Raw genomic sequence first — 18,881 nt, forward strand, 5'->3', positions numbered from 1 at the left:
CAAATAAACAAAGAAAAATCTTATGTTCACATCACAAAACCAATCACCAATTACTAGACCAGCTTCTAAGGTAGAAACACTCCGGTCTGAACCCCTGGCAGGGAGCTTGCACCCAGTAAGCCCCAGCTCAACACCACATCCTTGTACCAAAGAGAGTTTGAGATTAAAATCCAGAAAAGCAAAGTTCACTCTTCTTGTGGTTTTGGAGTCTCAGAAGGTGGTTTTATTGTTTCTTAATTATATTGAGCCTTCTTTTAGCTTTAAAGGGAATGTCACCGGGTATGGTGGCTTATGCCTGTAATCCTAGCACTTTGGGAGGCCAACGCAGGCAGATCACCTGAGGTCAGGAGTTCGAGACCAGCCTGGCCAACATGGTGAAATCCCATCTCTACTGAAAATACAAAATTAGCCGGCTGTGGTGGCACATGCCTGTAATCCCAGCTACTCTGGAGGCTGAGACAGAATTGCCTAGAACCTGGGAGTCAGAGTTGTAGTGAGATCACGCCAGCCTGGGCGACAGAGCGAAATTCTGTCTCAAAAACAAAAAAAAAAGGGAATGTCTAGATGTAGTAGCTAAGTACGCAGAAGCCATTTCAGTGTGGGAGGCGAGGTGACTGAGTCCAGGGACTCCAGGTTTCTGGCTGAGGGGCTGAGACTGCCCATGGTCATTGTGATGAATTGAAGGTGGAAAATGAGCTGGGCTAGGGGAAGGTGGTCATCTCCTCTGGATGTGATTAGTTTGAGAGTCCTGTTGGATAGCTCACTGGGCATCGTCAGTAGGCAGTTGAGCTGAGAGGGTTTGGAGCTGGGATTGACTCCAGCCTCACCATGTGGGCAAGAGTAGGGGTCACAGAGTGTGAAGATGGCCAAGAAAGACGACTGGGTGGGGGTTGGGGGAGTCAGCAGCCGGGCATGGGCCATGGAGAAACAGATGCCAGGGGAAGAGGAAAGGGGAGTCAGACCCCAAGGGGAAAAGAGTCACTGGAAGGAGGGACCAGCCCCGTGTCACATCCAGCAGAGACACCAGGTACAGCAGAAGGACTATGGACATTACCATGAGGAGTGCCTTTTTGGCCATGACCTGGGAGAGAAGGGGGTGAGAGCATGGGGGACCACACCATGTCACCAGTACACAAAACAGTGCCTGGTAAACAGGATGGATTTATGGATGGACGGACAGGTGAATGGATAGATGAATGGACAGATGATAGATGGATGCAAAGACGGATGAATAGATGGACGGATGGACAGATGGAATGAATGATCAGAAAAGGCTTCATGAACAATGTGAGACTGAGCTGCATCTCCCTGGATAGATATAAAAGCAGAAGAATCTCGTCTTGAGTCGGGAATGACCCAGTGTCCTGGTCCAGGAAGGAAGTCAGCCTGGCTTGACTGGGGACAATTGTGGTGGGTTTCAGAGGCCCTTAAAGTGGGGCCAAGTGAAGTTGAGGAGGTCTGAGCCAGCTCAGCACTCCTCAGCCACACCACACAGCTGCTTGAGGGGATGTGTCACTCAGGGAGTTGCTGGGACCCACTGGGCCAGCGTTGCCATCAGCACCAACAGCTTCAGAGACTGGGACACAGGCTGGGGTGACTCCAAGGCTGTGGGCGGCACCTGCTGCAGAGAAGGGACAGGCACAGAGACACTACTGGGATACTGGGCACCCCCTGCCCTGTGCCTAGGTCACAACCTCTACACTGCAGCCCTGTGCCCCTCACACCCAGCAGGTTCCTGCTCCAGCACAGCTCCTGGACTGGCCCCAGGTGCTGGCCCTGGAGGTTTCAATCCAAGCATAATTCACCGAGGCATGTGTTTGGCAGCGGGACCCAGCTCACCGTTTTAGGTAGGTGGCTCTGACAACTTTCCCCAGCCTGTCCCACCCTCTCCTGTCTCTGGAAAAGTCTGTTTTCTTTCTCTGGGGCTTCTTCCCCTCTGCCCTCCAAGTCTTAAGCATGGAGCCCTTCCTTTCTCCATGGAGTCTGAGGGAAGCGGGCTAGTCTCAGGGTATCCTGCAGGAAGGGCCCCCACAGTGGGAGCAGCCGCCTTCAGGTTCCAACAGCAGGACACAGCCTGGTCCCAGTGCCTGTGCTGGGATTGGGCAGGGTCAGGGCTCCTCCCCTCTCCCAGAGCAGATGTCTGAGTGAGGGACAGAGGCCAGTTCTGATGAGGGGCCCTGCAGTAGCCTTAGAGACAGTCCCCAGGAACCCAGAGTCTAGGCTGAGGACTGGATGCTCCTCCAGCCTGGGAGGGCCACACAGGGTACTGGGGACACAGGGGTCACCCCAAGGGGAGACCAATGGAAGGCACAGAGAGGACTCTGAGTCTAGGCTGTAGCTCTGTGGCTTGCGCTGGGTCAGGACCTGGGGACACCGAGGAACAGATGAGACTGGGCGAGGTCCGAGAGTCCAACTCTCCCAGGACAGTCAGAAGAAAGGAGAGGGTCTCTTGGGGCAGAGAAGTGTCTGTCCCTGGAGTCCCGTCACCTCTGGGGTCCAGTATCTCTCTGTTCACGGGTGGACCTCCTGCCTTCATTGGAGGAAGAGCACCTTAGACTCAGGAGGTGACTAGCGGGGAGTAAATGTGGGTGCAGAGAACTCCAGGGCCACCAGGTGAAGTCCAGGGGCATCAGAGGCTGCTGGGGTGGGCATGGGGACTATGGTGACCCCGAAGTCTGGGCAAGCAGTCCCAAGAACCCAGCGGATGTGAAGGGTCCTGTGATCGGGCTGGTGGGACGGGGGCCACGGCAGAGCCCCAGGGTTTGTCTGGGTGGAGCCTGTGCTTTACCAGGAGAGGTGAGTGGGCCAAGCTGGGGCACAGCCTGTTGCCCCAGGGGGCGGGAGGCTCCGGGCCATGACAGGCCTGGGCCTCCCCACACTGTGCCAGGACAGTTTTGTGTGCTGTGGGAGAGACTCCTAGATTCTAAACTCAGACTCCGGAAACCAGGAAGGAGGGAGCACAACCTGCCCTGGGTACACACGGGGAAACCGAGGCTGCAGAGGAAATGACTGGGCCAGGATGCCTGGGAAGGTGACTTGGGAAGGCCCCTAGGAAGGTGCAGGGTTGTCTGCTCTCCAGAGGGCTCCAGTGGAAAGGAGGGAATTAAGAGGGAGGGAGAGACCCTGGGTGGACCAGATGGCCACACCATGAACCCTCCCAGAGACTTTAGACAGAGAGAGGCGCTCCACAACACCGCACACTCCCTGTCATCTCTTACCCCTTCCTCTGTCCACACAGATCAGCCCAAGGCCACTCCCTCAGTCACTCTGTTCCTGCCATCCTCTGAAGAGCTCCAAGCCAACAAGGTCACACTGGTGTGTCTCATGAGTGCTTCTATCCGGGAATCTTGACGGTGCCCTGGAAGGGAGATGGTACCCCCATCACCCAGGGCGTGGAGATGACCATGCCCTCCAAACAGAGAAACAAGTGCATGGCTAGCAGCTACCTGAGCCTGACGCCTGAGCAGTGGAGGTCCCGCAACATCTTCAGCTGCCAGGTCACGCATGAAGGGAGCACCGTGGAGAAGACAGTGGACCCTGCAGAATGTACTACTTTGAATAGGTCTTAATAGGTTTTAATTGTTAATTATTTTTAAATTGATTTCAAAAATCTTCTACAACATGGATGAAACTTGAAGATATTATACTTAGTGAAATAGGCCAGCCACAAACAAATGTCACCGTGGAGAAGACAGTAGCCCCTACAGAATGTTCATAGGTTTCCAACCCTCAACCCACCTACAGGGGCCTGAAGCTGCAGGATCCCAGCGGAGGGGTCTCTCTACATCCCAAGCCGTCCAGCCCTTCTCCCTGTAGCCAGTAAACCCTCAATAAACATCCTTTGTCAACTAGAAATCCTGCTGCCTCTCTTCATTTCTTATCTCTCATATAATTTGATGCTTCTCCTGGGTGCTCAGTGTGGCATTGGGGGAATCCTGGCACCAGTGGGAAATCAGCCTGGAGGAGAGGATCACAGGCTCCCAGGCATGTCCCCTGGGGAAATAGGCCAGGATAGGAGGAGTCGGCTCACTGAACACCGGTCCATCCATTCTCTCCCACCTACCCTTCCTCCTTGCAGCTCACCCTCCAACTCGCTGCCTGCCTTCTGGAGGGAGCTATTTCTGCCTGAGCCTCCAGATACACTCTCTGTCCTTGTCCTGGACCTTCTCCCCACCCATGGCCTCTCTTTCCTCAGCCTGGAAATCCTACTCTAGGCCTGGAGTCCCTCTGCTTCTGGCTCTGCCCCCTGGAATGCCCTCCTTCCTCTCTGCCCAACTCCCCACCCACAAGGGCTGGGCTGTCTGGGACACTCCAACACCATCAAATTCATGAGCTCTTAAATTTTGGGCCTACCTTGATTTTTCACCTGACAGCAGGTTCAGAGGTGTGAGAAAAATAGGAGAAAACCAGGAAGGAAACACACATGAAAGGCCTGCAAGAGGCTAAGGATCTTTACAAAAGATAGGCTCTGAGCTCCCCAGGAACCAGTGCAAGAAGGGTAATAGGTGCTCCATCATTTGTTTCTTCTTTTTTCTTTTAGATGGAGTCTCCCTGTGTCACCCAGGCTGGAGTGCAATGGCACGATCTTAGCTCACCATAACCTCTGCCTCCCAGGTTCAACCAGTTCTCCTGTCTCAGCCTCCTGAGTAGCTAGGATTACAGGTACATGCCAGAATGCCTGGCTAATTTTTGTATTTTTGTTAGAGACAGGATTTCACCATGTTGTTCAGGCTGGTGTGCTCCATCATTTCAAAGAGATTAAACAAGTCTTTGCTTGAGGGAAGTTGGTGTTTTATTTATTTATTTATTTTTTGAGACGGAGTCTCGCTGTGTGGCCCAGGCTGGAGTGCAGTGGCCCGATCTCGGCTCACTGCAAGCTCCACCTCCCGGGTTCACGCCATTCTCCCGCCTCAGCCTCCGAGTAGCTGGGACTACAGGCGCCCGCCACCACGCCCGGCTAGTTTTTTGTATTTTTAGTAGAGATGGGGTTTCACCGTGTTAGCCAGGATGGTCTCAATCTCCTGACCTCGTGATCCACCCACCTCGGCCTCCCAAAGTGCTGGGATTACAGGCTTGAGCCACCGCGCCCGGCCAAGTTGGTGTTTTCAATGCTGAGGCCAGGCATCTCATCATAATTAAAAGTGGGGATGTGTTTTACCCAAGGCCTCACTACTGATGGGATTTAGGCTCTGACATGTGCACAGGTGACTGCCTGGCAGCCCTAGGACATGGAGATTTTCTCAGATGTTTGGTGCAGAAAGTCACTGGTCATCTTGGGAGGAAGCATCATTTTTGGGAAACACTTCTCCCTTGGATCCTGAGCCTCAGGTGGAAAACCAGGTCCTGTGTTGGGAATTTCTCTGGGAGGCTCCCTGGGTCTGGGGCTCCAGCTGCTCTCTGAGAAGAAGGTGTGGGAGGAGAGAACATGGCCCAGCCACACCCAGCCCCTCTTGCATGGTTCCTGCTGAGCAGTGTGTTAGAGGGGTGGGGACACCAGCAGTGGTCAGGCCTGTGTTTCTGATGGTGGGGCCAGGGAGGGACACTCGGGGCATCCTAGGGAGTCTCTCCGATGGCTCCTGTTTGACTTTCCTGTGGCTGCTGTCACAAATGACCGCTAATTTAGAGGCTTAAAACATCACGTATTGATTCTCTCCCTGGTGTGGTGTCAGACGTCCAAAATGAACCCTAGAGTCTAAAATCAGGGTGCCAGCCAAGCCAGGCTCCTTCTGAGGGCTCTGGGGAGAATCCATTTCCAGGATTTTTCCAGCTTCTAGAGGACACCCTGGGCTCCTGGCCCCTTCCTCCAACTTCAAAGCCAGAACTCAGCATCTTCAAGTCTCTCTCCCACCCTTCTCTGTCTCTTCCCACCGTCTTCTCTCACCCTCCCTCTTTCTCTCCCTTTCTTTCCCTCCACCCCTACACCTGCTCTCACTCTGACCCTCCTGCCTCCTTCTTTCCCTTATAAAGACCCCACCTTGAACCCACCCAGATAACCCAGGATCATCTTCCACCTCAGGCTCCTTCACATCCTCACATCTGTAAAGCCCCTGTGGCCACACAACACAGCACATGGACAGGTCCCGGGACTGGGACACAGCCATCCCTGGGCCCTAATTCAGCCACCCACAGCTCCTTTCCCTCCTTCCTCTCTCCTCCGGGTATAAGAAGGGAATGCAGAGAGGTTGGTCAATGAATACACACTAACAATTAGATGCAAGGAGTGTGCTCTAATGTTGGATAGCAGAGTAGGGTGACTATGGTTAGCAATAATGTATTGTATATTTCAAAATAGCTATAAGAGAGAACTTCAAATATACACAACATATAGAAATGATAAATACTCCAGGCCATACTCCAGATACACTGACTTGATGATGACATATTGGATGCACAGAAGCAAGCAGCACATGTGCCTCATAGAAATGTCCAATATTATGTATCAGTGTAATATTTTCTATGAATAAGAAAGGCAAAAAAAGAAGTTAAGCATAAACTAGCTATTTGACCTAGCAATTCCAGCCCTAGGAATTTATTTAGAAGAAATGAAAGCATGTGTTCAAAAAGACATATACATAAATGTTCTCAGCAACCTCATTCACTAGAGGCAACAACTGGAAACAACCCAAGTGTCCGTCAGCTAGAGAATAGATAGACCCATGTGGTCTGTGCATACAGTGGAGCGCTGCTCAGTTATACAAAGAAAAGAAACTATGGATACAGATCGCAGGAGGGATAAACTTCAAAACGTTACAGGAAGTGAAAAGTAAAACTCCACAAGGGAAGTTGGTGGGTATGGACATAGTTTTGAACTGGCAGAATTTTACTGTGTTCATTGGGGTATTAGGTATTGAGTCCCTGTTGACCAGGTACTGTGTTAGGTACAGCAGTTACAGAAATGAGAAGCAGACACCAGCTCCATTGTGATGAGACTTACCCAATCAGCCGTTTCTGATGAACACTCAGGTACCCTGACTCTCACTGCTCACATTTGCAGGCTTTACTTAATGCCACTTAAACCTCCCTATTCCCCAAGTCTTCTTTCTTTTCTATTTTGTTTTTTAGATAGAGTCTTGCTGTCACCCAGGCTGGAGTGCAGTGGCACTACTTCGACTCACCGCAAAGTCCATCTCCTGGGTTCAAGCAATTCTTCTTCCTCAGCCTCCTGAATAGCTGGGATTATAGGTGCCCACCACCACGCCCGGCTAATTTTTGTATTTTTAGTAGAGAAGGGGTTTTGCCATGTTGGCAAGGCTGGTCTCGAACTCCTCCTGACCTCAGGTGATCCACCTGCGTAGGCCTCCCAAAGTGTTGGGATTACAGGTGTGAGCCACCGCACCCGGCCCCCAAGTCTCCTTTCTTTCCAACTCCCCTCATTAGACACAGCTTTTTAAAGCAACCCCTGCCATACCCATGGCTTCAATTGTTTTTTATGTGCTCTGATGACAATAAAATTTAAATGTCATCTTTATATAACAGCTTTATTTTACAGGACACCTCATTCACTATGATTGTAAATTCAAAGTTACTCTAAGAAAGTAATAAATAAAAAGTTGTCATATATTAGTATGTAAATTTTAGGAAATTTCTGTAATGGTTTGATTTCATGTGTGTATTTTTTAAAACATGAGTTGTGATATCACAGAGTGGAGTTAGCCTACAGAGGTTTCTACCTAACTTTCTAGCAGAGAGCTCCATTTCAATGCAATACTTGAGTCCAAAACTATCTTTCTTTTTTTGAGACGGAGTGTCGCTCTGTCACTCAGGCTATTGTGCAGTGGCATGATCTCGGCTCACTGCAAACTCCGCCACCTGGGTCCAAGTGATTCTCATGCCTCAGCCTCCCCAGTAGCTGGTACTACAGGCACCCGCCATCGCACCCGGCTAATTTTTGTAATTTTAGTAGAGATGGAGTTTCACCATGTTGGCCAGGCTGGTCTCGAACTCCTGACCTCATAATCCACCCAGCTTGACCTCCCAAAGTGCTGGGATTACAGGTGTGAGTCATTGTGCCCAGCTGAAAACTATCTTATTCCCCATACCTATTCCTCTTGCTACATTCTCTGTGTAGGAGAAAGTCATTGCTATTTACCCAGTCCTTCAAACTAGAGCCTCGGCAGCCTGTTTTTCCTTTTACTTGCCCTGTTCTTCCACATCTAATCATCTAGCGCCTCCTGTTCTCTCTCCCAAATGATCACAAGACTTTTCCATCCACTGCAGTCATTTCCACTGCCTTTAGCCTTACCCCTTCTTCCAGATGAACATAATGTCTCTCTCTTTCTTTTTTTTTTTTTTGAGACAGAATCTCTCTCTGTCATCCAGGCTGGAGTTCAATGGCATGATCTTGGCTCACTGCAACCTGTAACTCCTGGGTTCAAACAATTCTCCTGCCTCAGGCTCTTGAGTAGATGGGCCTACAGGTGCCCGCCACCATGCCAGGCTAATTTTCATATTTTTAGTAGAGATGGGGTTTCACCATGTTAGCCAGGCTGGTCTGGAACTCATGACCTCAAATGATCCACCTACGTCGGCCTCCCAACGTAATGTCTCTTAATTGTTCCCATTGCTTCCGTCAGTCCTCTATTGTGCAGAGACCTCACAGCAAACACATCTGATAGGGACTTCTCACCTTTGTGTGGTTCATTGTCTCTCATGTTTCCAGAATAAAATTTAAACTCTACTTAAACTCTACTGCTGGACAGTGAATGAGCCTTTGTATTCCAGGTTCATCCACTGTCCAGCAGTGTAGCCTCAGACAACTCTAAGCCTTTGTTTGCTCACCTGCCTGAACTCACTGAGCCGTTGTGGGGCCTTGGGGAAGTTACTTGACTTTCCCATCCAGATTTATGTTGTAAACTGTGTACAATGGGACTGTTTCTGAAGGTTAAATGAGTATGCCACAGTTGGAACACTGTCAGGCACATAATGCTTGCCAGGTGTTGACTATTCATCTTTATCCTATGAGGACAATGGTACCCCACTATGGGGTTCTTAATTTTGTATAAGAAGGTAATGCTTTATGATTTGTTAGTGAAAGAAATATCTGAGGCTGGGTGTGATGGCTTATGCCTGTCATAGCAGCACTTTGGTAGGCCGAGTCTGGTGGATCACCTGAGGTCAGGAGATCAAGACCAGCCTGACCAACATAGTGCAACCCTCATCTCTACTAAAAATACAAAAATTAGCCAGATGCAGTGGCACGTGCCTGTAGTCCCAGCTACTCAGGAAGCTGAGGCTGAAGAATCGCTTGAACCTGGGAGGTGGAGGTTGCAGTGAGCCGAGATCGGGCCTCTGCACTTCAGCCTGGTTGACAGAGAAACACTCCATCTCAAAAAATAAATAAGTAAATAAAAGAAACATCTGAGTACCCCTGCCATGGAAAGAAGAAACAGAGGGAGAAAAGGGAGTTGGTAAGTCATAGCATTACAGAGATGGGAAGGATGTGTTCAGTCCCTATTTTATAGACCAGGAGGGGAAAGTGTGATGTGTCCCAGGCTTTCATTCAGGATACACAGCCATGACTCTCTATTGACCAGTGCCCTGGGGGTAGCTATGGTGGAGTTGCAGATAAGAACTAACACTTATAAGACAGGAGAGAAGCATTTAGTTACAAAAGTAGTCAAAAACTTGTGTATAACTACATTTGGTGAGCAAATGAAAGCAGTCAGACTTCGAAAAACAGAAATGCTCCTGGAACTGACTTAGTAAATGGGTTTTTTTTTTTTTTTTTTTTTCTTGAGACTTTCACCTTTGTCAGCCAGGCTGGAGTGCAATGGTGTGATCTTGGCGCAACCTCTGCCTCCTGGATTCAAGCACTTCTCCTGCCTCAGCCTCCCGAGTAGCTGGGATTACAGGTGCCCACCACCACACTGAGCTTAGTGTTTTGTATTTTTAGTAGAGACAGGGTTTCACCATGTTGGCCAGGCTGGTCTCGAATTCCTGACCTCAGGTGATCCACCCCCTCAGACTCCCAAAGTGCTAGGATTACAGTCATGAGCCACCACTCCCGGTTGTACCAGGGTTTTCTATTGAGTTTCTTGCTGAGGGTGACTTCCAGTAATAACTCCCCCACACTTTCCTCAGGACTGGAAAGCTCAGGCAGCCCAGGGTGAATGAAAGCCTGAGTAGTGCAGTCATCACAGAGGGGCAGGGTGGCCACAAGGTGGGCAACAGCAGGGATGGGCATTGTGAGGTATTGCATGGGGCTGTGGGGCTGGACATTGTGAGTCACTAGCCTGACCTGGCTGTTTCCTGGTAAGCAGGTGACATAGGAAGCTTTGTGGTTATAAGCATCAGCCAGGGCCAGCAGCCCTCAGTTGGTAGCTGGTAGTGGAAGGAGGAGGAGCTCCAACTCTGCTGTCTCACAGCAGTTTTTGTGCCTCTTGGCGCTTGTCATGTTCATTTATTTTTCAATGAGACAGCAGGTCCCCGACCTCATAGACCAGCCAGTTTGGGAGGTGGCGGCAGAGTAAGGGCTGAGGCCCCAGATCTGCCTGGGGTCAGGCTGCTTCTACAAGTGTTGTGCCAGCCTCAGTAGTGTGGCTGCTAGGACAGCACCATTTCAGTTTCATCGAAGTCTCAGGCAGGAGTGGAGAGGAGTGTGGGTGCCCCATGGGGTGTGTACTGACCTGTTGTATTGACTCCACCTGTAGCTGGTGCGGGGGGAATGTGGCACCCTGTTATGAATCTGATATTTATGAGGCTGTGGCTGCTGCAACATCAGAATCCACTACTGTAGAGCCTGGAAAGTTGGATGTGGGAGCCACAGAGGGCCACAGCCTCCCAAAGTGCTGGGATTACAGGTGTTAGCCAGAGTGCTCAGCCAAAAAAATAATTTTTATGTAAACTAGTTAACCAAAAATCACCCCCATACTCGTGAACATTTTTTCATGGTAGAAAGTGTTCAAAGTCATGTCTCTCAGCTTCACTGGTGTAGGTAGAGCAGGCTGTGTGAGCTTGGCCTGTTTGAATGAAGCCTGATTTTTTAGGGAATCTGCCCAGGGAGAGTCACACAGGAGCTGCTGAAGCCCCTGATCACAGGGCCCCAAAAAGGTGTGTAGAAGTCATTTCAGAAGATGACTTACAAATGGGAAATCATCACTATTTTTAATTATAGCATTTTAATATTGAATTTTTAAATGATCTCTATGAAAAAGAATTGTGATTAATAGAATAGAGTAATTTGGGTAAAATTGAGTCCATTTCACCCATAAAATAGGCTTTTAATCAAGTAATAAATCCTTTAAAATAGATGTTAAATGTGGCATCAGCATAATTAGATCCTAGTGTACTGACATGGTCTTGAATACATTAAGAAAATGCTGTTTGTTTTGTAGACTTTCAAAACATTTGACAGGCAGGAAGGCACTCTTCCATTGACCCTCAGTGTGCATTTATTTCCATTTTTGGTTGACTATTTTGTGTTGCTGCCCGATGCCTCTAGTACAAGTCCAAGACCACCATGTCTCATGTCTTTCCTGCTCCCATCCTCTGCCATCCCTCTTCCTCTCAGGGGAATAGCTCAGTATCAACTCAGTCCATGCTTGTTAATCAACCACCTCCATACACCACATCCAGCAAAACTCCCTGAGTGACTCACAGTCACCAACCTCCGGTGCACTGATCTTTCCTCTGTGTCCTTCCAGCTCTTCCTGAGGACGGCCTGTTTTTAAGATGTTCACCACAATGCAAAGATGAAGATGATGATGAAGATGGTGATGATGATGATGATGGTGATGTCCAGGTAAGACCCACATTTTTGGCTTCCACAGCAATCTTGCTTTCCTAATTCTTCTCAATTAATTTTGATTTGAAAACCTGGCAATGCACATTATGTACACTGTACACTATTGTCTTTGTGGGGCTGGAATTCAGTAGGAGTGTCTTCCCAACTGATACTTGGTATGCTATGCTGCTTCTAAATGACAGCATCCATTATCAACTGGAATACTGAGGCATTTTCCACAATACCAGTTTTCCTCCTTGGATGAAGCATTGTGCGTTTGCATATCAAATTAAATTTAAAGGTAAATTCTGTGAATAGAGGTCTTGTTTTTCTATAGCTATCCTCTGTGCTAGTCTTTGGGGATTTTGACCTATGACTCAATCACTGTACTGCCTTCTGGTTTTTTATCGTTGTCCAGAGAATAACAGATCTATGTGAAGCACACAGCAGAATCTGATTCTCATGTTTTCTTTTATATAATTGCAGATAAGAGCTTGGAAAGAAAGCGGTATGTACCATGAAATAACTCACTTCCTGAGGAGAAAACTTGCTAGCTTCATTGTAGAGAAACCTGATTCTGGGTTCCTGCTGGGAAAGAGGCTTGGGGTTTTCCTGAAAGTGATTTTGCCAGTGTAGAACTCTGGCCTGAGAAGCTGTAGGAAGGTTTGTCAACCCAGAAGAAAGATTTGGGGATCATGTATGAAACAGTGTGGGTTGGGAGACTAACCCATCATTCAGCTTCAGCTAAAGTAGGAGTGGGTGAGTCACTCTGATGACTTATCCTGCTGGTTTTGTTTCTAAAGACTTGACGCTGGAGAGTATAAGTGACAAGGAGACTCATCCAGTCCCAGGAGCCTCCAGGTTATCCCTGCTGATTGTGAGGAGGGGCTGAAGGAGGGCGTTTGAAATCAGAAGGAAAATGTAAATGTGTGTGAGGTCTGGCTTGTTGTCTTCAGTTTCTTGGCATCATGGTAAGAACTCTCTGTATGGGCTATGAGGGTGCTGCGTTCATGAGAGATTCTCTTTGCAGTCCACTTGCTCTTTTCTGCCTGTGGAACATCAGAGCCTTTGGTTTAGATTAATCAACACTCCTTGGGATCAGTCACAAGGGGTGTAGGCTTAAGCACTGGGTGTCATCTGTGTTGAACCTAGAGACACAATTCTTCTGCTGTGTGCCAAGGAGAAATTGAGAATCACCCTCTGAACTTTCAGGACTTGTTGGTGCACATTCATGTTTCTGTCCTCACTGTGCACTCCTGGTTTAAAGGGATCTCCCGGGGTGGATGGCGGAGTGAATATTCACTCTGGGCTCACTGGTAAAACTGCAGTTTCCTTTGAAGGGAGGAGGAAAGTTTGACCTTGAGCACACTTCTAGCCCAGTCACAGATTCTGAGCTGAGGCTTCTTTCTCCCCAGTTCTCTAATTCTGGGGGAAGCCAAGAATTTCTTCCCACAAAAGATAGTATCACACTATTTCCTGTTTTCAAAAATTTGGCCTTGGTTTTATTTTCTAAGTTGATATTCATCACTTGAGTTCTAGATTTTTTCTTTTTCTTTCTTTGTTTTCTTTTTTTTGGGCTGGAGTCTTGCTCTGTTACCCAGGCTTGAGTGCAGTGGCAGGATATTGGCTCACTGCAAGCTCCGCATCCCAGGTTCATGCCATTCTCCTGCCTTGACCTCCTGAGTAGCTGGGACTACAGGCACCTGCCAACACACTTGGCTAAGTTTTTGTATTTTTGACAGAGACAGGGTTTCACCATGTTGGCCAGGCTGGTCACAAACTCCTGACCTCAGGTGATCTGACTGCCTCAGCCTCCGAAAGTGATCAGATTATAGACGTGAGCAACCATGCCTGGCCAGGGTTATTTTTAATATAATTGTGTCTATCTCAAGTAATGTTGCTTTGAGTATTTTTGTCAATGGTTTTGGAATAACACCAGCACTCACTTCTGTGGAGTAGACTGTTAGAAGGGGGCATATCTTTCATCATCATAAATCATGCCAAACTTTTTCCTAAATGATGACACCAATTCATGCTCCTTTAACAACATATGTGAGTAGCTCCCCACGGGCAGTCAGTTCAGTGACAGCACCACTCATTATCTGATCGGTAGGCACCCCACTAGCACATGGAGAGAACAGGGAGGCCTAAGATGAGTCCGGGCCATGAAAGGTCTCCAGGGAGGGGATCGTGAAAGATGTGAAAAGCATCCTGGAGTGGGAGGTAGCCCTGCAGCTTAGTGGTCCAGTTTCCCTCACTGATCTGACTTGGTATAGCATAGAGATGCTCACAGAGCAGCCTCCAGTATCCTCCCACTTCCCTAAAGGCTTAAACACACCATGATGTGTATCAGTTTCTTAAAGAGCACAATAGCAAATGTGCTATTTTGAACAACCAAAATGACAGAGAAGTGGCCTAATTTCCTAGAAGTGTTTCAGGGAGGGGAGGTGGTGAGCCTCCACTGGGGAAATGCTCATGGCCAGAGAAAGATGAGGCCTGAGGACTGGCAGTTGGGCTCAGCCGCATGGAGACCACGTAGTGCCCTACAAGAGCAATCTGGTGGTGTGGTGCTGGGGAGGGGAGAAGGCCAGAGCCATAGAACCTGTGCAGAGATTCAGAACCAGAGGGCTCCTCAGAACAGGCACAGGAGATGGTCTGTAAGGACCTGTCCCACTCCAATGAGGGTATGAGGGGCAGGGAGGGAGGACAGCGGCCCCACATAGGAGGATGCCTAGGGTAGGGAAGCAGGTCTCAGAAGAGCTAGGTTTCAGTCCAGGCAAGAAAGGAAAGAATGTTCCTGGGAGATGCTGAGGCCCTGGGTCCTCCAGAGGGCTTGGAAAAAAGATTTCAGCAGACGGAGTCAGAAAACGAGTGTTCAGGGCCATGAAGGGGAGGTGAGCTGAGCTTCTTGCAGCCCTTGGTGCAAACAGGGATGAAGGATGTAATGAGATGAGTCCTGAGTCTGAGACAGAGAGCGGTGAGGAGGCCATGGGTTTGGAAAGGGAGGGAAGGGTCTGGCTGGGAGAAGCAGTGTTCTGACCCTCTACAGTCCTTCCAGGGAAGGTCAGAGTCCAGAGAGGTCCAGGGCTCCCTCCTAACGCTTGCCCAAACCAGTGTACCCCTGGTCAGGGGGGGGTGCTGTGTAGACTGCTGTGGAGTGAGGGAGCAGCTTCTCCTGGGTATAGGACCCCAGGCACCTGCAGGATGCAGGGTTCCAGGCTCCCTCAGATGCCTGCTGATCTGTCTCCTCTGAGGGTTGTAAACAGTGTTCTTGGGCACCCACAATGTACAAGGCGCTTATTTTCAGCATGATGCACCTGGCACTGCCAAAATGATATTTTGGCATTTATGATAGGCACAATTACTATCCCCACTTTAGAGCTAGAAAAACTGAGGCACTGAGCAGTTAATGAACTTGCCCCAGGTTCCGTAGATAAACAGTTCTTCCATAGATAGAACTGGGGTCTCAACACAGCAGGCTCCCTTCATAGTGTGGGCTTATAGCCACTGGCTGTCCCACTACCCTTGTCCAGCCTCAGCTCTCTGGGGTGGCAGTTTGTGCCTTTGGGCTACAGTTGAATGACCAGTTGCCTCTTCCAGGCTGGCTCTCATACCTCTTCTGGCAGCAGCTTCTTAAATCCCTGAAACTGATAACGGTGTGGTAAATGGGCCTTGGAGAATGGAGGCAAGGGTGTGGTGCTCAGAACTTCTAGGTCTCAACATAGGCTGTGTTCCTGGCCCTCCCCTTGTAGCAGAGGCACCTCCATCCCTGGCTGATGAGTTCCCGCATCTCTAATATCTCCTCAGCCTGGACTGCAGAAGCAGGAGCCCAGGAGATGCTGGCGTGGAGGCTGCTCAGTGGGATGATGTCGTAGTGTACAAAGCTGGGAGCCTGCTCTCACTGAAAAGGAATTGTCTTCTTCACCCAGGGTGAAGCCCTCCCAGGAGCTGACCAGGGAGCTGAATTAACAGGGCAGACCAGCACGTGCTACAGGGACATCTGAGGGAGGCTCAAGCTCCTCAGTCAGGCATTTTCCATGACTTGGCATAGAGAAGCGATTCCTAGGCTCCCCTCCTGGACAGCACCAGGAATGTGCCTTGGAGGTGGCTAGGCTTCAGACCATCCTGGGGGCATGCTTGGGTGACTTTAGAGAATGCAGCTCTTTGCTGGGAAGATCTTAAGGAGGAAACCAGAACCTCTCCCTGTCCTGAGCTGTCATCCTTGGGGGAACCTCTTGGGACAGAGTCATCCTCAGTCATAAGAACTTGCATCGGGTTTCACCTTTTGCCTCCCTTCCTGCCAGCCAGGGTGGGGAGGGGGCAGACCTGGCTGAGGAGAACCACACCCAGCCACACCCCATGGATCAATCACTGGAGTTTCTGAAACCTGGGTGGTGCCTGGTGCAGCTGCGTTCCTTCCTTCCCAAGTTCCTGCCCCCAGCTTTGCCCATGGAGGTCTCAGTCTTCTCTACATTCTGAGGAAAACTCTTGGCCCCAGCAGAGAGTGAAACTCCAAGGCCATCTCCCACCCACCCCAGCACTGCGTTCAGCCTGTACCATCCAGGACCCAGTGCCTCTGGGCCTAGCATTTAGGCTTTGGCAAAAGAGTGAGAAGAGACATGACTGTGCTCCAGAAACAGAAAGTGCTATTCCAGCTTGAAATAAAGAGACTGAGCGCATTGATTCAGGTGCAGAGGTGGCTGATCAGGTCTGACCCAATGAGGGGCTCAGGGTTTCCACTCAATGACATTGATGGCGATCTGGGTCACCTGCTGTAAGGCCTCGCACTCATAAGCTTTGTTGTCATTGTCCTCCTCTGGGACACGGAGGGTATGCACGTGGGCCTGCACAACCTTGCAGCCCTCAGGGGCCTATGGCAGCATGGTGAGGGCCTTGGTGGCCTTCAGGTACACCCTGCCCATGGGTGAGTGTAGCAGCTTCAGGAGCAGACTGGTGACTTGTGCGTCCAGGGCCACATACTTCTCAGCAGGCCACCAACACAGGGAATTTCTAACAGCCTGTGGGGGCCTCTTCTCACCCCCTCTCACCCCAACCCTCTTTTGAACCTCATGCCTGCAGTCTCAGGGGAGGTGCCACCCTGTCCCCCTGCTGCAGGGATTCCCTGATTCATTCACGCAGTGAGATGCTGAGGCAAGAGTTGGGTTTCCCATCTCAGCACTCTTTTGGACTGGGTAATTCTGAACTTGGGACCAAAACCCCTGCTATGACCTTTGGGTCTGGAGCAGCAAACAGAGCAAAGCCTTGTCCTCAGGAGCTCTCCTTGGGGATGACACAGAAAGTGATGGCAAGGATGGTGGTCACAGTGGACACAGGAGGATGCAGGGAGGCTGGGGAGGCCACAGTTTCAGAGAGAAAGCTCTCTCCTGGAAAGCCACTCTCCTGGTCCCACGGAAAGGGACCTCTGTCCAAACCTAAGAACGATGAGGCTGGGACAGAGCCTGGGAACATGCATTTCCACAGACCACCCGGGGTCTGGTTCAGGGACCACACTTGGAGAAATACTCACCCAGGCATCTAAAGAGACTCTCAGAAGAAAGAGAAGCCAGGACTTAGGGAAGGCAAGAGGGCCCCCCCAGCAAGGGGATGTGACCACAGCCAAGGCAGGGACTCTGGGGGTTGGTGACCGGCCCATCCTCACAATGAAGGGCCCAGTGTAGGAACACCCCCCAACCACCACAAGCTCTGAGTCTTTGTGCTCCCACAGGTTTGAGGCCACGATGTTGACTGTGATCCTGTGTGACCTGGGATGAGACAAGACACTGCGCCTCCATTTCTTCAGCTGTGAAGGCAGACATCACCTTGCTGGAGGGTTTTCTAAATGTGAGGTTTGGAGACAATGCCTGGCACACAGGAGGCACTCAGTGACCGCTGGGTGTCAGGATCATCACCAGTGCTTTTCCTGTTCTCGCCTTCCTCATGGGGAGGAGGTGCCAGACCCTCTCCTGCATCCTCCTGCAGGCAGGGGCCAGCGGGTCCTGGATGAGCTCCTGGAGCTGCTCCTCCCTCTGCAGCTTCCACAGCAGTGAGCAGATCAGACCCTTGCTGATGACACCGTGGGCCCCTGCACGACAGGAAAGGGCACTGAGGGTAGACCGGCCACACCCCTCCCATGCTGGTTGGCCTCAGGGATCAGGAAGGATTTTGCAGAGCAACTGCGTGGGTTTGAAAAGAGAACTTGCAAATTACCCATCACCCCCCAAAGCTGCCTGGCCAGGGGCCTGAGAAGCCAACAGGAGGCTGTGGGTGAAGCCATGTCAGGGGCTGAGTGAGAGGACAGGAACAGAGGACCCAGGAAGGGCCAGCCTTTTGCCACTGGCATCTCAGGGGGCATCTGCCATAGCAGGGCACAGTATCCTGAGAGGCAGCAGCCACCCCCGGGAGATCCAGCAGCTCACTGCTTCAGGGCCTACGCCCACCAGGAGACCCTCAGGTCTTCCCTACCACTGCCCTAGAATAGCGGAGCCAACAAAGACCCCCCTTCCCACCCAAAATATTTCAAATGAGTTGGAGACTCACGCCTGGTCATACCAGCCCCTGAGAAGAGCCTGGGTTCAACTCTTGAGATGGAAGACCTAGAGTGTAGGTCAGTGTCTCATACACCAACAAGAACTGTGCCCCAACTAAAGCGATGGGAAGCCATAGGCTCTGGCCAAGGGGTCTTGAAAGGACATCTGGCTCTGTGGGAAGGGGGTCTCCACATGGCACAGCTGGTGCAGGTACTGGCAGGAGTACAATCAGGCAAGCCTCCCCCATAAACAGGCCCCACCTGGCTCCTCCCAGCTGGAGATGGAAGCCTGGGAGGGAAGTGGTTGGTTCAGCCTGGAAAGCCTGTGGGGCAGGTAAGAGTTGAGAGATTTTATGGAATGTGGAGGCCTATGGAGGAGAGAAGCCAGAGGGGTGAGGAGGAACATCAATCCCTAGAGGGGCCTGGGCAGGCACTAGCTTTCACTAAGGAGTTACTATTTTGTCCATCATGAACTTGTTTCAGTTAAATTTTCTTCTTTTTTTTTTTCCTGAGGTCATTTAATAGATGCAGTATACCTAATTCATATGGCTGTATGAGGATTTTTAAAACTACTGTATATAATGCAGAATATTTTAACATCTTTTACTTGGTAGCTACTTACAATCCTTTCCA

General features: G+C 50.2%; 1 protein-coding gene across 1 annotated transcript in view; it reads left to right on the top strand.

Annotated features, from left to right (window-relative positions):
• LOC105544779 (Ig heavy chain Mem5-like) overlaps window positions 1–12,358 on the top strand; it is a 160,746-nt gene extending 148,388 nt beyond the window's left edge. Inside the window, 5 exon segments of the mRNA XM_011987363.1 lie at window positions 1,825–1,847; window positions 3,239–3,328; window positions 3,331–3,546; window positions 11,643–11,740; window positions 12,209–12,358. Coding sequence (XP_011842753.1) covers window positions 1,825–1,847; window positions 3,239–3,328; window positions 3,331–3,546; window positions 11,643–11,740; window positions 12,209–12,358 — 577 coding nt within the window.
• The last annotated feature ends 6,523 nt before the right edge of the window (window positions 12,359–18,881 follow it).

Source organism: Mandrillus leucophaeus, unplaced genomic scaffold, assembly GCF_000951045.1.
Source record: "Mandrillus leucophaeus isolate KB7577 unplaced genomic scaffold, Mleu.le_1.0 Scaffold308, whole genome shotgun sequence".
NCBI lineage: Eukaryota > Metazoa > Chordata > Mammalia > Primates > Cercopithecidae > Mandrillus > Mandrillus leucophaeus.